Here is a 20,286-nt window from a genome sequence, read left to right as displayed (position 1 = left end):
CTTTATAATGCGAAATATAATCCTGAAACAGCAGGAGCTTCACCAGTTCTACCACGTAAAAAATACAGTCCTCAAAGTAGACAAAAACTATTATGGATTGTCCTATAAGAGATAAAACTAGATAAAAAAGCCGCATAATAGAAAGAAGCAATTTGACAAACTGTGGAGCTAGCAACAAAAACCTATATCTTGTTTTAAAGCAAGATTGAATTTATACTGACCATGTTTTTCAGCTTATTTGTTGTTACAGAATTTCACATTCAGTATGTGTTACAATCAGATGTTCTTTCAAGGTACATGCAAAATTGTGGAATGTATTTTTGAGGGTATGGAGAGATTTCAAGGGCACTCACCTGTAGGTGATATATTTGTGTTGCCACTTTTGTCCTGTGAGGGCGTACCGCCGTTTCCTGACGTTGAATTTTGATACGCCTCCTATCTGGTCAGGAACCCCACATCTGGGCTTCTTCATCCATCTGCAGGAAACATTATCAATGAAACATTCAGATCATATGACAATTGGGAAAAAATAACAAGAGGGCTACATCGGAACGAGAATTTAATCAAGTTTTGAATAGGAGTTACCGAAGCACCGGATTGTGAAAAGCTACATAAATGATACTCAACTTTAATTTGAATAGTAGCTCTTTGTACAGTAGTGAGGGTGTAAATCACAAATTTCATGACGATACAATCCGATAACGGTTCTTTGAATATTTTTGCCAATTTTACCAAAGTTTGCCACTATTTGATTTGATTCAATTCCAGGGCCTTGTTTGATTAACTACGACATTATGTACACATTTACCACACTCAATACTGTTTAACAGAAACAATTTTTAAAAATTATGAAACATGTAATTAAATGCAAGTTTGAAATATATATTTTTTGTTGTTGCTGAAAAATTTTAGACATTTAAATGAAAACCAAAAGACTACATTTAAAAGATGATAATGATCAATGTTTTGTATTTCAATCGATTTGATTGCATCGTTGCTTAACCAATCAATAAACCGATTCCGATTGATATATTGTTACACTTCCACTATCTACAGTAGAAATAGACCACACTTTTTGCCGAAATTTCTTCAGGATTGATTCATCAGTAATTTGCTCAAATCTAGAAGAATGTATAATAATCAATTCAATCATTTCAAACTGTTTATTTTTATGTGTAAAAAAAAAGTTGAGTATTTACAAACAACAAGCAAAAAAAATGCAAGAACACAATCCAAAAGGCTTTTAAGGATTAAAAAAAAGCATGCACGTCCTTCATAACTCAAACACTTCTCCAGTATGCATTATCTAATCGATACACATTACACTCAAAGGGCACCTCACCTTAGTGTGTTACTGCTGCATAGAGTGAAGCAAAGAAGAAATAGAAAAACAGGCACACTGTTAGCTGATCATATTTCACCCGGTTTCAGTCCACTGGTTAGATAGCAATCACTCGGCTGGTGGAGACGTTACCAGGTTACAGTTCAGTGGCCAAATTGAGCTCATTGCCATTTCTAGCACGGATGACATTTCAACATTGCTGGGGACAAATGTCAGCGAACACTGTTTGCTTTACGTGCAGGTGAAAAGTAATCTCACAAACATTCAAGTTTCGATCATAACTTTCAGAAGACAATTCACATAAATCCAATAATTTATTTTCTAAATGTACGTGATGGTTTCAGTTTGATTACATGCTGTATATTATGAGACAAATGGGAACAAATTATAAAGAAGTGGCCATACCACATCGAACGCTAAAGTGGCAGTGTTTTTGAAAATGCTTCTATACTAAATATATCATGACAGTGACATTACAGGATCTGACCTGAAAATGTAAATCTCCTTTTGGCCATATTGATATGATCCAATTAAATCAAGACAGGGTTGCATCTTGAAAATTAATCCGACTTCCCACCTGAATCTAATACTGGAGATAGCTTGTCCCCCACTGGACTCCAGATCACAAACATGTCTTACCCACTTAGTCAATCTTTTGCAACAATATGACACCATTCCACTTACAGCATTTTGGAGGGAGTGTTCTACCCTTTTTCACATTACTTTTATTTGTCTTGGCACTCGGACATTTGGTCGAAAGACGTTTGGTTCCCGGACGTTTGGTCGACCGGACGTTTGGTCGACCGGACGTTTGGTCGACCGGACGTTTGGTCGACCGGACGTTTGGTAGAACGGACAGGGCGTCGACCGGACGTTTGGTAGAACGGACTCTCTCTCATGATTAGAATTTTGAGAGTGAGAGATTACCTGGTTGCTCGCTTTCAGCAGTAAACTCTGTCTCTTTCTCTCTCATAATTTGACAGCGAGCGAACCCAGCGACCAAACGTCCAGTCGACGGCCCGTCCGTTCTACCAAACGTCCGGTCGACCAAACGTCCGGGGAACAAATGTCTTTCGACGAAACGTCCGTTCACGATTTGTTTCCACTCTTGCTATTTGTTAAAACTACAATGTAGTGTTCTAAGCAGGACATTGCACAGTGTTAAGAAAACTTTGAGTCACAGTCAAGCAGGACAAAGATTTAAAACCACAACGCAACTTATTTGGTATGCCATTATGAGCACAGTTAAGGGTGCAAAAACTTTTCATGGGAAATATGCAACTTACTCTATGGTGTTGCTGTCAAGAGTTCCTGTCACATTGAGGCCGTAACGGCGCTGCATGGCAGCTATAGCAGACTGCATGACTCGGGCAGAACGTAGCACTGACATTCTGGGGTCTGCAGGAGGGAGGTAGCCATACCTTTGGAGCCATGTCTATGAAGAAAGACATACAAATAAGAGAGAGAAGACATTATACATCAGTTTGTTTCAGGTTATAAAATCGCAGGCCAATCAAGGTTAATTGCTTCTTGAGGAATAGGTTTGTAGACTCCAATGTGCAGTTAAATCAAATGATTGTTATCATGCTTGTAGACCAAAAAACGAAAGGATCAAACCAGTGAATTTTTATTATTTCTCTTTCTCAATGAAAAATGTCTGTATTAAAACTAATGTTTAAAGAAAAGTATTTGATTTCTTGTAACCCACCCAAAAAAAACATTCAGTCAAGTTACTTGGCAACTGTATTCATAAGGTCAACTATTTTGGATTTGTGCCATTCCTTTGAAACAGTTCAAATAAATTGTTCAGTACTCAAGATATGAATAAACAAATATTGAATTTACATCCAACTCCCAAATGGTATAAAATCACAAAAAGACAGACTAACCCGCTCTTTTATGCAACATGTTCATAATCAAAAGGAAAGAGACTTGGAAAAAATGGAATCTATGTGAGGTTTACAAAGCAGAATGCAATCTTTTATCGTGTTGTTTGGCTTGTCAGGGAAAGAAATTGCCATAACAGAGCTCTCGGTATCCCTATAAAATCCTGCCAAAGGGAATCACCGCTCAGATCTAGGGAGGAAGGAGGTCGGTTAGGCTTTCCCGCAGAAGAGCTTTTGGGATTTAGCTAGTCTCAGACGCCCTGTATATCTCATCATCAAAACAGTAAATATGACAGCCAACGTCAGCATTTCATGACACAATTAAAATTCACTGATAAAATAACAGTTCCTTGTGCATATTTCAAATGCGCAGACATGGAAACCTAAACACACCAAATGAGACTAGGAATCAAAAGCCTAATAAAGTTCTTGGCAGAAATGTTCCCTCATTTAGTCTTCATGCTTGTAGAGCTACTGAATTTAGCAAAACAGGGGCATTTGGAATATGAGGGGAAAACGGAAGTAACTGGAGAAAACCCACTGGGAGAACATGCAAACTCCACATACGAAGGTCGGAATCCACCAGGGATTGAACCCTTCATCACAGAACATTGAGGCGGGGATACTAACCACCCACCCAATGTGTCGCTCATCTACAAAATACAGTATTGCTAAACTTTTCGCCCGTTATGGTTTTCTGCTCTATGATAGATTAAATAATGTTTTAAAAAGCGAAATAAATGTGGCCTGGTGTGTTGTAATGGCAGATAAAGATCAAATCTTCACAAAACAGGGCAATTAGGTAAATTAGGGCTGAAAGTAAAAAATATTTTGTTTCTTAATGTCCACGTTCAAATCTAATACATCAAAGGGAGTCATATAGGTGATAGATCGAAGAGAAATAAGTCATAAAAAATCCATGTGTTTCAAGTTTTATTCACATGGTCTCAAACCACAATCCTATACTTCCTTCAATGCTTGATAGCTCGGGCCTTTGTTCACTGAAAAAATGTAATTGTTTCCAGGGCTTTGAGATCTCATATTTTACCATCACTCTCCACATTACAGCTAATGCATACTTTCCTTTTTCTTGTCCTATAATCATCTGTTTTTTCCATGGTATCTACTCTCTGAAAATCACAGCCACATTTGGCTCTCCCCATCACTTTATTGGCGAAATCTAAAGAAGCAGAAAAATGGAATGGCTCATAAAGCCAAAGACAGTGGTGATCACGTCTTATTTTGGGCAAGGTGATCAATATGCTTGCTGGTGAGTGAGAGGAATTGCAAGATTGAAAAGTAGTCAGTGTCCAAACACATTGCCAATTCGGTAATATAAACCCACTTTTAAAAACGTTTAATTGAATCGATTTCAGTTTTGGATGTTTTGTTCACTACACTTGGATCCCGTTTTGGTTTTGATTAATGCATTCTTTTCTTCATAAAATTTATTAATGGCACTAGGCGAGGCAGTGCATGTGAAACCTAAATCCTGAGAGTTTTTACACAAACACCAGGAAGGGGAAACCCTTTTTGGTTTTCCCATTAAACTTACAAATGGACAAAGGCAAGTGGATAAATCCAAGGTTGTGTTTCCACATAAAATTGGTGCAAAGATTTTATTTAACCCAATTAAAACGACGCCATCCAACGGTGAGTGTTGCATTTGCAGAGAAGAAAATCAACTTTTTTTTTTAAACGGCACCATTTGAGACATGGATGTGCCATCTAGACAATAGAAAATAAAATAGGTATAGTCACTGATACTAAATGTGTGCTGTCTGAATACAATTTGTATTTTCAGTACAGCAGATATTAGAATTAAACAAAAAGTCACACAGACATTCCTTGCTCAGAATTGCAAAGGGTGATTTCTCATCTTTTTGTCAGCCTATTAAATATGAATAAGCAACATGTCATCCTGGCTAATTTTAGCCAAATCAGTAGGCTAGCAGCACAAAATGAAGAAAAAGTATGAGTCATTTATTCTGAGTTAATAAAGGGGAATGGCAGACACGTTGGGGGTAATTTAGTATTATCAAGCAACAGCATTAAAAAACACTACTAAAAGGCACAAAATGTGACAACTGCAAGGGTCGCAGGGAGGGGGTGCTTTTTTCCAGGTACTCCGGTTTCCTCCCACCACCGAAAAACATGCAGGTTAGGCTGGTTAAACACTCTAAATTGCCTCTAGGTATGAGTATGAGCATGAATGGTTGTCCATCTCATTGTCCCCTGCAATTGGCTGACCCCCTGATGCCCGTAGTTAGCTAGGATAGGCTCCAGCACCCCTCCTGACTCTTGTGAGGATAATTGGTTCGGAAAATGAATGAATAAAGATGACTGTCTTGCTTCCACTCATTCTGAAGTTCTGTTTCTATACTAGTGTCTAATTGGGTAAAATAGGTTGCCTGAGAGGTAATTGCGTCTTGGTCTATAAACCTATTCCAAAATTCACACAATCATTAAACGTTGTTCAATTCATTGATAACGAACCAAAATGAAAGAGAGAGAGAGCGATAAAGTATAGTCTTCTAAATCTAAAATGTCTGAATTGCATCATTATCTTTTTCTGGGTTATATTCACTTGCTTCTACACTATTGAAAGCAGAATTTAGTCATTACGTACTTTAAAAAGAGTTCAAGCTAGCCTCAATCCTCTGTATTTTCACCCATTGTTTTTCCCTCCCAACAAAGAATACAGGCTTGACATTTTAAAAAGAAGAGTATGAGGCATTTTCCCACCCAAAAAACACAACAATCATAATCTTGGCACTAAAATACACTGTGTATGACTAAAACAAGACAATTGAGAAGAGCCCAGAAAAATTGGGCTTTACCATTTCGCTTCACCTTGCAAAAACACCAGGACTTCAAATATTGAAGTTCAAAAGAAGGGCAGAGTACTGCACTGACAGAGGCACAGATCGCATGTCCCCTGTGGGACTTTGACAAAGGGACTGAGCTGATGTGAACCCTAGACTAACTCTCCCTCTGAAGCTCAGACCACACCTGACAAGCAGAATGTCGCCTAATTAGACGATGGGTGCCATTAAAAGGCCAATGTGTAAAGCGATGGAATTACTCCATTATGGATGAGGTGTATGTCAGAGAGCCCAGATGGCATAGTAACATATTCAGAGCATGTGGCGACTGTTGATGCTGCCACTTCCGACAGATCAGCTGACATGAGTTTGGTCCCTCAAGTCACAGGGACAGCAAGTGATGTTTTGCTACAATCCACGTGTGAGTGAGTTAAGGACATCAAAGCCGAACTTGACTAAAAAGATTATAGGTTTATTTAAAGTTTTTCTGTTTTTTTTTTACACTAAAAATAAAAAAAGTAATAAGGAGCCTCACCATAGGTGAAAAATTCATGTGTTTTGTAGAAAAAAACTGTAAAAATATAGAATATTGTAATTATTTTCACGACTATAAGGCGCGCTTAAAAGTCTTAAAGTTTCTCCAAAAATAGACAGGGCGCCTTACAATCAAGTGTGGTTTATATATGGGAAAAAAAATGTGTCATTCATTGAGGGTGCGCCTTTTAATGCGGTGCGCCTTATAGTCGTGAAAATACGGTATGTACTTTTTGGACTATAAGGGACACCTGGCTGTGAATTGACCCTGCCAGATTTGACAAAAAATAGTATTTCTTCATTCATTTATGAGCTACACTGACACAAAAATTGTGGTAGTTAGCAAACCATTCATGGGATAAGAAGACTTTAAGAATGTATGTGTTTGTATTTGCACGGAAAAAAATCCTCATCCAATCCAGTTTCCAATTTATAGAAATAACTGCAAAAAAATGTTGTGTTTTCTTTAGATTTTTTGTGTGATCATCAGCTATTAACTCTGACTAACTTTTGCTTCATCTCCTCAGAGCTTGCCACAGCAAAACAGTCGTTGCGCACGACTGATTTGGCAAAAGATTTACACCTGATGCCCTTCCTGACACAACCCACATGAACGGGAATCGAACCCGGGCCACCACAACGGCACCTAAATGGAATTTATCGCAACAATGGACCATTAATACGTTACTGCTTTTACCAGCACTACTAAAAATGACAATAAGTCGACAATACTAATAAAAACAGCAGGAAATTGATTGTTTTCAAGTCCCACACACATTTTTCACTACGTGTTTCTGTCACGAGCCATTGGTCCTGTATAGAAATAAGCGCACAGACGTAACAGGCGCCTTTTTTGTCTGTTTGTTTGTTTTTTGTAGTTTCAAAAGGTTTGGGAGGCAACTCCTTCAGGGTCAAGACAGATTTCAAATTATTGACTTATGCTCTATTCTGTTCGTGGGGTCAACAATCTTAACAGTAGATTTATTGGCAAGTATTGATACTCAAATTTATGTAGGCACTCTCGATACAGGTGAGCCATTGGAACACATTTGCCTGCCAGATCTGACCACTCTAAATTATTCATCACACCAACAACCACTGGTGAGTGTGCCAGGGTTGTCAAGGAAACCACAGCCTTCCTGCCCACACCAATGACCGCAAACCCACACGTAAACATGGAACCTAACAGCTCTATTCCTACTGAAATCCATTTAAAAGAAGTAACAAGGGTTTAAACAAAACTACAGTAAAGAGTTCAACTTTCTGATTTACTGTGGCAATTGCAAAATTGAAACACAAAATACAGTGTTCACCTTCGCATCAGCCAATACACAAACCACCAAGGATGCTCACACAAAAAACTTAATACATGCCATGCTTACCTCAGTGGCCCTATTAGGACAAAATGTCACAAAAATGTCACCCACAAATGTCACAGTCGTATCCAACATACTGATCAGTGCTTGGCACCTTTCGAGAGCATTCTTTTGGGGGTTGCTTCTACGTATATACTATCGTCGAAATCCCTGCAAAAAGAAAGTCTGACATTCCCTTCAACATACAACTGAACATTCTTGCATTAAAAAATGTTATGGACATTCATTCTTGCATTTCTATAAACAGAATACTTTGCATGCAAGAGGATGGATGGCATCAACGTATTTTGGGTACATGACATGCTAAATAATGTAGCTTTTCATAACCTGTGACAGAAGAAGGACTGTCAAAGTCTATTCTGAACAAAAACATAACACTAACAATTATCTTAAGAAGAAGAAGGGGAGGGCTGTGTGTCTGACTGATGCTATGAATCATTAAAGCAACAACATTGTTGTATATGTTTCTAGGATTATGCCAACAGACACCCCTGTGGCTTCGAAATCTGCTCTCTGGCACGAGCCAAATGACGTAGCAAAGGAAGCCGGTGTTTTTCGTACTAACAAGCAATGTGACAGTGTCGCAGTCGCTGAGAAGTAGAAGTAAAACAGCTACAATGGTACTGGAAAAAATACAATTAATCAATTAAAACCAGTTAAGACCTGACTGACAGTTTTACAAAAGATTAATATTTTCTTTTATTATGTTTAAGATAAATATAGCCCAGGAACAAAAAAAAGAGTTGTTGGAGGTTTAGGGGAATAAATGAAACATCACATACACATTTTCTTAACTAGGTCTACAATGTCTTGTGTGTCTTATGTCTGTTTTGCTACTGCAACCAAGAAATTTCCCGAGTACGGGATGAAATAAAGTTCTAATCTAATCTAATTTTATCCATACCTCCCTAACAAAAGAGGAAAACTACCAGATGATAACATCAAACTGTGACCATTATGGAAAAAGTAATAGCGGTCAAACTAGTAATAGAAACTTGTTGTCATGTAAATTTAGCATATGCAATAAAACGCAGAAGTCAACAATAATTATAGTATCAACCCTATCATATTTGGAATATGAAAATTATACTTCATGAAATGATTTTACAAATTCTCTTTTTGAAATGTGACACTAGTTGGGGTAGCACTGGAAAATAAAGTATGCTCATTTTGCACTACTACTGATAAACACTTTGCACTCGTTTTGAACACTTCTCATGGGCATACAATTGCATATGTGAGTCATTACACTTAAACTAGACACTTGACAAAAGCTAATGAGAATTGCAGTTTAGTCCTAATTGTGTTAAGTACAGAGAAAAAGATTAGATAAAATACACACATTGCATTTCCAAGGTGTCATATCTCTTTTCAACACTTTGTCACATTGTTGTCAGAACTGGTTGGGATTAATTAGGTTGTTCATTTAGCAGAGAAAGGATGTGTTAACATGTGCGAGTGCGTGAAGCACAATTTGCTACACTTCACATTTTCTCTGACCGTGCAACTTTTCCGTGTCTCAAGTGGTTACATTGGTTCTGATCTAAAAGTGTGACACGGGGTTGGACTCTGCACCTGATGCCTCTCTGTAAAATGACAAAGATAACAATTTATAAATTAATTTGTTTAAGCAACTTTAATGATAAAAATAGATAACAGGAACTACTATGACAAAACCATAATAAAAAGGTAATATCTTACACCAAATACCCAAGAAAATTTTAAACCTATTCAGATATTATCAAACTGGGCCCTACATTGTATAATGTCACAATAGATATAGTGGTGTGGTTTTAAAAAACATCCACCATAAAATTATTTACACACTAACAAATTTAATTTCTGTCGGTGAATGAAAAAATAAAGCCAATTCTGACCGAATTCATTGAAACTTACAAAGGTAAAAATATGTTTTTAACAATTATTTTAAAATTAGGGTTCGCAAATGTCGCAAACAGCAATTACTTTTGATTTTTTTGTTCGACAGTATTAAATATAGATATATAACGTATTCCCAAGACAAAGAAAGCTTCTGGGAAAATGTCCTTTGAAAAGGTGAAACTAAAATAGAGATTTTTGGTAAAGCACATCAACTTTATCGCCATAGACGCACAAATTAGTCAGACCAAGAACACGGCATCTACTGTGAAACACAGTGGAGACTCGCTTATGTTCTGGTATGTTTAACTAAATATGGCACAAGATTTCTTGAAACTGTGAAAAGTATGAGATCTCTTGCACTAAAGCTCTATTGGCAGCTAACCACTTTTGAACCTAGTTATTTATGTGAGCACTTATTCATGTTGACTACTACTTATGTACTATGTTGACTACTTATTTATATATTGCTTATTTATTGATTATTTGTTTATTTATTATAATTATTGGATTATTTATCTGTTTGTTTGTTTTTATTTGTATGCTTCCTACTTATTTATGTTGTTGACTACTTATGTTGACCACTTATTTATTACTTATTTAATGTTATTATTTAGTGATTATTTATTGTTCAGTTTGGTTTTGTTATTTGTGCACTTCGTGGTAACGCTTTAAATCTCATTATACTTGTATAATGACAATAAAAGCATTAAGTTCAATTCAATTCTGTAGAGATATGTGCTGTCTCGTGTCAGAAAGCTTGTCTGTGTTGCAGGTTATGCCCCCCCAAAAACCCAAAAGACAATCAAAAACACCAAAGGGCTAAGAAAAAAGCAATGGACTTTTTTGAAGAAAATAAATGGATGCTTTTTTTGTCACAGCACAATGAAAATGGCTCTGACGAACAGCTTGAAAAGTGTTCACCAAACTGCATCTTGAAATGCAGACAGATAAACTGAATATGATTCAACTATTGCTCTTATTTGGCTTGGAATTATGAATATCGCAAACACCAAGTAAGTCACAATGTCAGTTTTTTCCAATATTGTTCAGGCCTAAGTGGCACCATGAAAGCAACAATCATAACAAAAAAATCAACAATTTTCTTTGTTTTGTTTCATTTCCTGCAACAGTATTAGTTAAAACCTGTGTTTTGGTTTTGTTGTTTCTTCCTCTGGGCATCATTATTCTACTCAGCCACTGAAATTCAGATTACCCACATATGATGTGTCAGACTAGATTTTGAATTATACCAACTGAGGGGAGCATTAAAAACCTGATAAATATTTGGTCAAGTATTTAATGCCCACTATCAAAACGTACTCAATTTGTCCTTGTGGAGATATTCTAAAGTAAAATTACAACTTTTTATCTTGAGAATTTTTGGGGGATTTGAAGCATGGCTTTTAATTTCCAAGGAGATAAAAGAACAGATTTTGTGTGACCAGACCTATTTAATAACTTTGTGCCAAGACAGGTTTGGACGACTGAATAAAAACACGAATCTTGTACTTGTGTATGATGACAATAAAGTCTTTTGATTTGATTGATTGATTGTCTATGGAATAGCAGATCTAAAGAGACGTGTAACAAATATTATTTACAATCCATCAATCAGTAAAAGGCTGTATCTTCACCACCAAGCCAAATTAAGAGTAAAGAATGGGAGTATAATGTTGGAGAATAAAGTTAATGCAGCCAATTTCGCCACGATGACCACCCACGATGTCAGCCAAGCCGTAAACCAGTAACTCTATCGTAAAAAGAAGACCAGCAATTACTCCTCAAGTCCAGTTCACAGCTTCCACATCAAATCATAATTGTTATATGTTTATACCCTTGTATTCACTGTTGAATACCAACCATAACGTGAGGTGGACTGTAGTCATTGCAGACACAGACACAAATTCCACCCTGAGCACTTTCCTAAAGAATCACAGGACTGTCAGTCATGCTTATTATGGCTGTATGAAGCCTTCTGATTGTAGCATTACACTCACAAAAGAGCCTTTTGGTGTAAACCATATTTTAAACAGAAGGAACACATATTTAGCATTTGGATCTTTGCTTATGTTCGCTTCTCAATAGAATTTACTGGGTATAGTGTATGTAAACGATTATTGTGTGCAAAAAATTCTAAGCAAAATGGCTAAACCCTTATTCAATGAAATAGATCTCTGAGCTCCTTTTACCATGCCAATGTCGGTCAGATTCCTGTGCTTGAAATCATGTTTTTTTTCTATAACAATCAGTTGAAATGAGCTAAATCAACAGCTTTTGTTCTATAGTCACAATCAAATTGTGCACTGTTGTGGCCAGAGTTAATGAGCAATTGACTGCAATCCATCAATAAAAACAATCATTAAATAGAATACTGTCATCAAGTATGTTGTTTCAAATATGAGAAAGGACAAAAATTAAATGAGATCAGAGAAGAGCATTTTCCATTCCACCTATCCTCACTAGGGTGTTGGAGCCAATCCCAGACAAGTATGGGAGTAGGCGGGTGACACCAATAGTCACTCTCATATGTTGTTTACATCTTATAAGAAAGCTGATTCATATTCCCTTGGTTGTATAGGAGAATGTAAAGGATACAGTGTATATTCAGGATGATGACGTCTTCCTTATTTTGTTTGTGTTGTTCAAATTGATAACCTCTAGCATCTGGATTAAATCTAAGGTCTGCCTGTCAGCAGAGAAGATTGTGGCATGCCAAACTTGCAAATCATGTGGACGTGTAGATGCGTTCCTTGAGTGAGATTCAGTAAACGCAACATGATGCCCATGTGAGCACATGACTGTAAGACCAACGATCATTTGTAAACATGACTGATTGATCTCTGTAGCAGAAAAACAACAAAAACAACAGCTGCTCCAAGAAGGATATGTGCATGGTATGGGTTCAATATATTGAGAATTGATGAATTTACAGGCAGGGTTGATGTTTACGTATTCATGGAGGCTCTATACAATCATTTTATACTGGTTAACAGTTTGACATGAGAATAACTAAGTGGTATTTGTCCTGTATAGTCATGCAATTGCTGATGAATATATTGTACACCAATTCTATTGTGCTAACCCTTTGCGTTGAAGCCCGACTGTGACTCTACACATGGATAAGACTATTGTGCACTATTATTATTATCTGATTCATATTGCATTAGTACAAACATTGCACTTTCTAAATGGAGCAAACTAATCAGGAGGCTTGGAAAGATGCAATGATAAGGGAATGATGTGCAGCCAATATACAATGAAAGCACTTACCTGGTGTCCATTATTATTGAAAATATCATTTACCATAACACTTCTGTGGCATATTTACATGGTGAAAGGCCTAATGAAGGCATTTCCTTTAACTCATTTGGAGGGTAAGCACTAGGGATGGGCAATTTGAATTAGAATTTTTCACATTCCAACAAGTAATGCTTGTTTTTATGTGGGTTGTGGATGATCTGACTTTGGACATTGTGTTAGGTTTGGCTAAAAGACGAGAAACCAATCAGTAATATGGACAATTTGGTTTTTGATTTCCCAAAAAATGCAGTTTTGCACCAAGGGGGGAAGCTGTCCTACCCAGAGAAAACCCATGCAAAATTTGAACCCACAAATGGGAAGAGACGTAAAAATGATGAGGATGTGTGCCACAAACAATGAGTTCACGAATCCTCAAGATTTGAAACAAAGGAAAGCTACAGTCTCGAGACATCAATGAAAGATGATGAACCTTACAAAGAATATATAATTATGTTTCTTTTGAGCTTTTCACTATCCTGCTCAAAGCCCATATTGAGCGTTATTTGCCAGTTATTTTATTTGGCATGACAACTGTACTAAATGAAAATAACAACCTTAAAAAAACATATTTACCACTGTTGAAATGAATTTTTTACCTCATCTTGACATTAATTTCAAGTATGGATAATCAGATGCGGGGTGGCCCGTTGGAGTGAGTGGTTAGCGCGTTGGCCTCACAGCTTTGGGGTCCTGGGTTCAAGTCCAGGTTGGTCCACCTGCGTGGAGTTTGCATGCTCTCCCTGGGCTTTTGTGGGATTCCTCCGGGTACTCCAGTTTCCTCCCAAATCCCAAAAACATGCATGGTAGGCTGATTGGACACTAAATTTCTTCTTAATATGGGTGTGTGCATGGTGCTCCGTCTCCTTGTGCCCTGCAATCGGGTGCCCACCGATTCAGGGGCCCCCCGCCTCTGGCTCGGCGACAGCTGGGATTGGCTCCAGCACCCCCGTGGATGAATTGGTTCAGAAAATGAGATGACATGAGATAATCAGATCCGTACAAATACTGATTATATACATCTAAATAACATCCTTACCAATTCTCAGAGCATCTTGCATCATTTTGGGCTATGTCACCAAAAGAAATACTTTTTTTGAGGAGAGAATCAGTGCCAATTATTTAGATCAGAAGTAGAAAAACGGGATGATCTTTCACACAAACAAAGAGACCATTGTGAAGACAATCACAATGAAGGCTGTGTCAAAAAAACACGTGAAAGCAGACAAAAGTTGCTCATTTGGACCATAGGAGGGAAATGATGCTCTTTTGAATCCGTTCGATTAAGCGTCTTTTATATATTTTTATCGGCTCATGTCCCGCTTCTTACCTCCACGCTGAACGGCTGCTCCTCTCCGTTCACGGCACATAAAATCCACAGCAAAAACTGAAGGCATATCGTCCCCGTACATCGCCTATCGAGACATCTCCTGCCGCGCACCGCCGATAAAATCATAGTGAGCACCGCTTGCGTGTCTCTTATTGTCTCGCTTCAAGTTCAACTCGCAGTCGATACAAACAAAACACGGCAGGCTGGAGACATGAATCCTCACACGGCTAGCAGCAACATTGTCGATGTACCGGGGTGGAAGGGGGGGTGAAAGAAGGACCGAGGTCGGTCACTAGCCTTCTCGGGAGGAGGTTACCCCGACCGGAGACGAGATGGGGGCGATGAGCTCTTAACGACTGCCAGCCGGCTGCCGGTGTCGCCGTCCCCGGGTCAGTCCTCCGGTGTCTCGGCTGTCGTTCCAAGCCTCCAGATCCCTTCTTGCCTCACGCGGCATAGCTGCTCGTTTTCAATTGCGATTCCCACCCACTGCGCATGCGCTGCTTCGAGCGGACATCACCCACCCCCCGCCCCCCCTGTTCCAAATTGTCGAAAATTGACAGCAAGTGTGTCAATCGTGCGTATAACTTTATACTGTTTATTCTGTATAACTTTTCCGCTACATGCAGCATATTTGACATATTTATTACTCAAACTTTATTACACTGATGGGGAATGTAGTATATACCAATAATTAATATAGCAGGAATACACTTGAGAGCAAACTTTGAGTTGTTCATCATTTACAATCCATAAAGTGTAAAAGTAAGGATGGTCAAGGTGTTTTTTTTATTTTTATTTATTATCAGAAGTCTATTTGTGGAGTGGATGTACTTACTGTTTTGATTCTTGTCGCTTTCATTTTGGGATTCTCTTAATGTCCGCTAGAGGGTGCTAAGTGGCTTTGTTTTATTCAAACAACTCATTCAGACTCAGAAGGTCATCATGTAAAAATAATGGAATTACCAGTGGTGACTCAAGTGCCATTTTATTGAGCAGGTCTGCCTGGTGCAAAAGTTTTTATGCAATAGTTAGGAGGGGCACATTTATACGAGTAATCTTATCATCACACAAAAACAAGCAAGTCTGCAACAACAGCCTAAAATAATAAATGTTATTTATACATAGTGGTTTGCTGGGATTGCCTCTCTCATGTGTGTAAGAAGGCTGAGGGTGATGTCACAGTCCTCGCTTAAATGTTTTCACCCTGTTCCAACCTGGGATCGAATCCACGATCCCAGAACTGTGAGGCCGACGTTTAACCACTCATCTACCATGCCAAATGCAAGTGCAGGGCTTATAATCAAAGTATTAAACAAAGAATTTGGCCCATGGGACCTTGTAACACAGCGATATTAATGTTTTATATGGACTTTACTAGTGAGTTGGCTGAGATGTATTTTGTCATTGTAACTTCCTCTTCCTCAACCCCAAAATGTCTCACATCCACTCCATCTACTTAATGATTTCCTCTCACACTCAATAATCTTCAATACTCTTTCAGAAAGGTTCTGGCCCATTCCAACTGGTCCACCCACAAGCACTGAGCTTTGCCAAGAAACTCAAAGCCTCTCCAAAACATGACTGTCTCATAACTGCTGCATCTGCTCTTGGTCAGACCTTCTGGAGCTCCTGGCAGCATAAAAAACAAAGTCTTCCGTCTGTCTTCCATTTGCTTCCTCACATAGAGGAATATATAAATTAAAATATAAAGACAGAGAGAAACAGAAATGAGCGACAATAGAGCTGCTAATAAAAACCCCTTCCAAATAAAGTGAATTTGTCAATATCTTTTAAAAGGTAAGCTTTTGGCTCCTAAGACTTCCAAAATTATTTATATTTATTTGGATCTGACCATAGAAAGTGATGGTTAATTAAAGACCTTTGTTTCGTGTTTATTTATTTTTTTTTGTTGCATTTTAACTAGACTACTTCAATATTTTTTGAGAAGTGTATACTGAATATATGATGATATTTCCATTGTTTCAGACCAGAGCCATGTAGAACACATGGGTTTTGATTTACAATTTCCCTGTTACTGGCCATGCATTCCATCATCAAATGAACAGAATACAAAAATATAAGATATGAATGATACAGGAAGTCAACACATCTGGCTTTCAGGCTGCAGCGGTCGCTAATGACTGAAATGATTGCAATTCCTTCCAAGAATTTTGTAGCGAAGGCGCCTGCTGCTGCTCTATTAAACGAAGACATGACACGTCCCCATCATGCAACTGTGGTGGTGTTATTTATTTATTTATTTATTAAGACATGGCCAATTTAGGGGTAAAAATAACTTGATGAACACTATCACTGTCAACAGACAGCACAAATTTACCACACTAGGAGAATAGTTCACTTTTGTGAAATGTTTCTGATTACTATAGTTATAATAGGGTTTCTGAGGGAACTTTTGTACTTTTCTACGGGCAAAAAAAAACATTTGCTAGGTCACAAATGTTAGATCAAAAAGGTGTTTGATGGGGGTCAGGACTTACACTTCCCTTCATATCACACTCACCCAGGAATGCCTTTTAGGAACAGTTATACTGGACCCAAAAAAGGAGCTCCTGTGAGTGTTGACTGTTCTATGTTATAGAAAAGTACACTTAAAAAACATTTAAATTTAATGCCACTAAGGGTAAATTAAGATTTAATTATAAAACCTTGTGTAAAACTAATTCCTTAATAGTTGTTCAGTGGTACCTCGGTTTTCGAACATCCCAGACTTCGAATAAATCTGTGTGTGGTCGATTCGTCGCCGGTCTTTTGGTCGCCGATTTTTGGTCGCCGGTCTTTTGGTCGCCCGGACCGCGACAACGGGCAACCAAAAAGACCGGCGACCAAAAGACCAGTGACAAAACAAGGTAAAACAACACGGTCTACGCATCAATAAAAGCCAACAATGGCCACGAGCAGTTTCACTGGGCCAACGTGTGAGTGTATGTATGAGAGTTTGTATGTACATGCGTTGTCCCTTTAAGAAGCTACTAAATAGTAATTCACAGTTTGTATTTAGGGAATTTGAGCAACGATTTATAAATGCTAATTATCAATAACCTTCCGGGCGACCAAAAGACCGGCGACCAAAAGATCGGCGACCAAAAGACCGGCGACCAATCGACCGTGTACCAACAAATCGGAGTTTTTTTTGCTAAAGCTTTAAAAAGCCTATTTCTTTTTTCCCCCATTAATTATAATGGGAAAAATCAATTCAGATTTTAAACAAATCTCTTATTGAACAGCCTTCTGGAATGGATTGTGGTCAAGAACTGTGGTACCACTGAATTATAACACCCTTGTTTGTTAATGTACAGGAGTTGGGGTAGATTTTAAGACTACGGAATTAGCTATTAACTACTTTGGTGGGTTCTCTCCTCATTATTTTAGTGATTTACTATCCCATCTCACACTTGATATGACACCAGTCACTCAAAATCACTTTCACACATTCAAAGTCTTAAAATAATATAATAATTACAATAATACTATTAAAAAAATGACAGGCTATCCTCCTGGTGAAAATGTTGGTATTCTGTGAGGTCAAATATATCCAGTAAAAAATTGGAATGATAAGAGATGAAGTTGACATGATACTTGGCAGGCTGTTTTAAACTCACTATTACTGAACAATCATCTGCCATTTAGGTGTTGGATAATGGCATAAGAGGTCAAGAAAACACCACTCTACACAAGAATGTCTCCATGCAACTGCAGCTTGCACTAAAACCTCATATCTCTGCTAATGAACTGAGCAACAAAATTGTGAATTAGGTCGTTTGAGACTGTTGGCGAACTCTCTCTCTTCTCAGTCTGACTCAGTGCGGCCAACGGTTTGTTTGTTAAACTTGTGCCTGTGGGGAAAAAAAGCAGAACTGATGCCATAACAGTGTTAATGAGCTCAATTGGACAAACGAGGCTGGGTTGTGCAGCGCCAAGGCAATGCACGCATTCCATCCCTAACAATATTGTCCATGCTGTAATTGTATTCACTAGTTTGAATAGTAATGTTCTGTTGTTCGTCTTATACGGAAGTGTATTGCATTCACTTTAAAAATAAAAGCTCTGACCATTTTTCAAATTATTTTATTTTTGGAGTTGTTTTTTGAATTAGTAATTATTTATTTAAAACTTGTTTTATATAAATAATTAATTTTAGCGGTTGGTTTTTGAATTTTTGTCAACTCTATATTTTTCCAATTAATTTATTTTGAGAGTTGTTTTTTCTAATTATTTTTTTAACTTTGTTTTTTCTTTGAAGTAATTAATTTTCTGGGTTGGTTCTTTTTTTAATCTTTTTTTTCACATCACCATTTTTTTCAATTAAACTAATGTGAATGGCATGCATATAAATGATGCTATCTTACTTCACCTGATTATATTTAATCTTTTGTTGGAATAATGATTCAAACCTTTTAAATCATAATTCTAACACTTTTTTCAAAGGTGCCCAAAGACATACAACTAAGAATTTGCATTTTTTTTGTTCTTAGCCTTTCTTGATTTTATTAGCTCTGAGGTATTTTTAAAAAATATATCATTGGCAGGCTTCTAACCTGAAACTGCGACCAAGATTTCCATTGTAAAGCAGTAGCTGTCACTCCAAAATCCTTACATGTTTTTCATATTCATTTCTTTTCGCCCCTTAGTGCAAGTTCAAGATTGCATTTCACAAAGCAAACCCTAGACATAACAGCCAGGTGTTTGTTTCCTGTATGCACGGTATTCCTTTTGTACACACAGCACAGGCAAAATTGTTTCTATAGCCTTTTGTTAAAGAATGAAAAACCCACAGTCATTGCTGAAATAACTTTGAATGGCTGAGAGACAATTTATTGAAAAGGATATTGACAAGCAGGAGCACATCTCGGAGAACAATCTTGTGATAGTGTTTTTTTCTGTAATGTTTTTTTCCTTTCTTTTAAGATAAAAGGTATCAACCATTTCTATGTGCCGTGTCTACAAAGAACAGTACTCAGTGAGATACATTCCAAAAGCAATGATACAAGGCGGCCCGGTGGATGAGTGATTAGTGCGTAGGCCTCACAGTTCTGGGTTCAAATCCAGGTCGGTCCACCTGTGTGGAGTTTGCATGTTCTACCCGGGCCTGCGTGGGTTTTCTCTGGGTACTCTGGTTTCCTCCCATATTCCAAAAACATGCATGGTAGGCTGATTGGACACTCTAAATTGCCCCTAGGAGTGTGGCCTGCGATCGGCTGGCCACCGATTCAGGGTGTCCCCCGCCTTTGGTCCGGAGACAGCTGGGATTGGCTCCAGCACCCCCTGCGACCCTAATGAGGACAAAGCGGTTTAGAAAATGAATGAATAAATCTCTCCCCAACAAATATAAAGTCATCCAGTGCCTGCTGTCAGATGAGTTAAGGCACATGTGTCAAAGTGGTGGCCCGGGGGCCAAATCTGGCCCACCGCATCATTTTGTGTGGCCCGGGAAAGTAAATCATGAGTGCCGACTTTCTGTTTTAGGATCAAATTAAAATGAAGAGTATAGATTATATTAAATTTCCTGATTTTCCCCCTTTTAAATCAATAATTGTAATTTTTTAATCATTTTTTTCTGTGTTTTTAGTTCAAAAATCATTTTGTAAAATCTAAAAATATATCTTAAAAAAGCTAAAATAAACATTGTTTTAGATCTATAAAAAACTGAATATTCAGGGCTTTTAATGCAGTTCTTTTAATCCATTTATTTAAAAAAATCAAAATATTATATCTAAAATGGCCCACGTGAAATTAAGTTGACGTTAACGCGGAGTTAAGGAGTTCAATCTTATCCATCCAAAGCACGACTTAGCCA

The 20,286-nt window shown here is 37.7% G+C and overlaps 1 protein-coding gene across 2 annotated transcripts in view; it reads right to left on the bottom strand.

Annotated features, from left to right (window-relative positions):
• The window catches only part of mmp16a (matrix metallopeptidase 16a (membrane-inserted)), a 42,376-nt gene extending 27,414 nt beyond the window's left edge, over nucleotides 1-14,962 (bottom strand). The window contains exons 1-4 of one of the 2 annotated variants that reach the window (XM_077624475.1): nucleotides 14,472-14,962; nucleotides 2,629-2,777; nucleotides 1,343-1,357; nucleotides 354-476 (exon numbers count right to left, since the gene is read on the bottom strand). In XM_077624475.1, the coding sequence (XP_077480601.1) occupies nucleotides 354-476; nucleotides 1,343-1,357; nucleotides 2,629-2,777; nucleotides 14,472-14,597 (413 nt within the window). In that variant the 5' untranslated portion in view covers nucleotides 14,598-14,962. The remainder of the gene's footprint in view (nucleotides 1-353; nucleotides 477-1,342; nucleotides 1,358-2,628; nucleotides 2,778-14,471) is intronic. The other variant, XM_077624476.1, reaches the window with a different exon arrangement.
• Nucleotides 14,963-20,286: the final 5,324 nt, after the last annotated feature.

Source organism: Stigmatopora argus, chromosome 17 (assembly GCF_051989625.1).
Source record: "Stigmatopora argus isolate UIUO_Sarg chromosome 17, RoL_Sarg_1.0, whole genome shotgun sequence".
Taxonomy (NCBI): Eukaryota; Metazoa; Chordata; class Actinopteri; order Syngnathiformes; family Syngnathidae; genus Stigmatopora; species Stigmatopora argus.
This window is presented reverse-complemented; position numbering and strand designations above follow the sequence as displayed.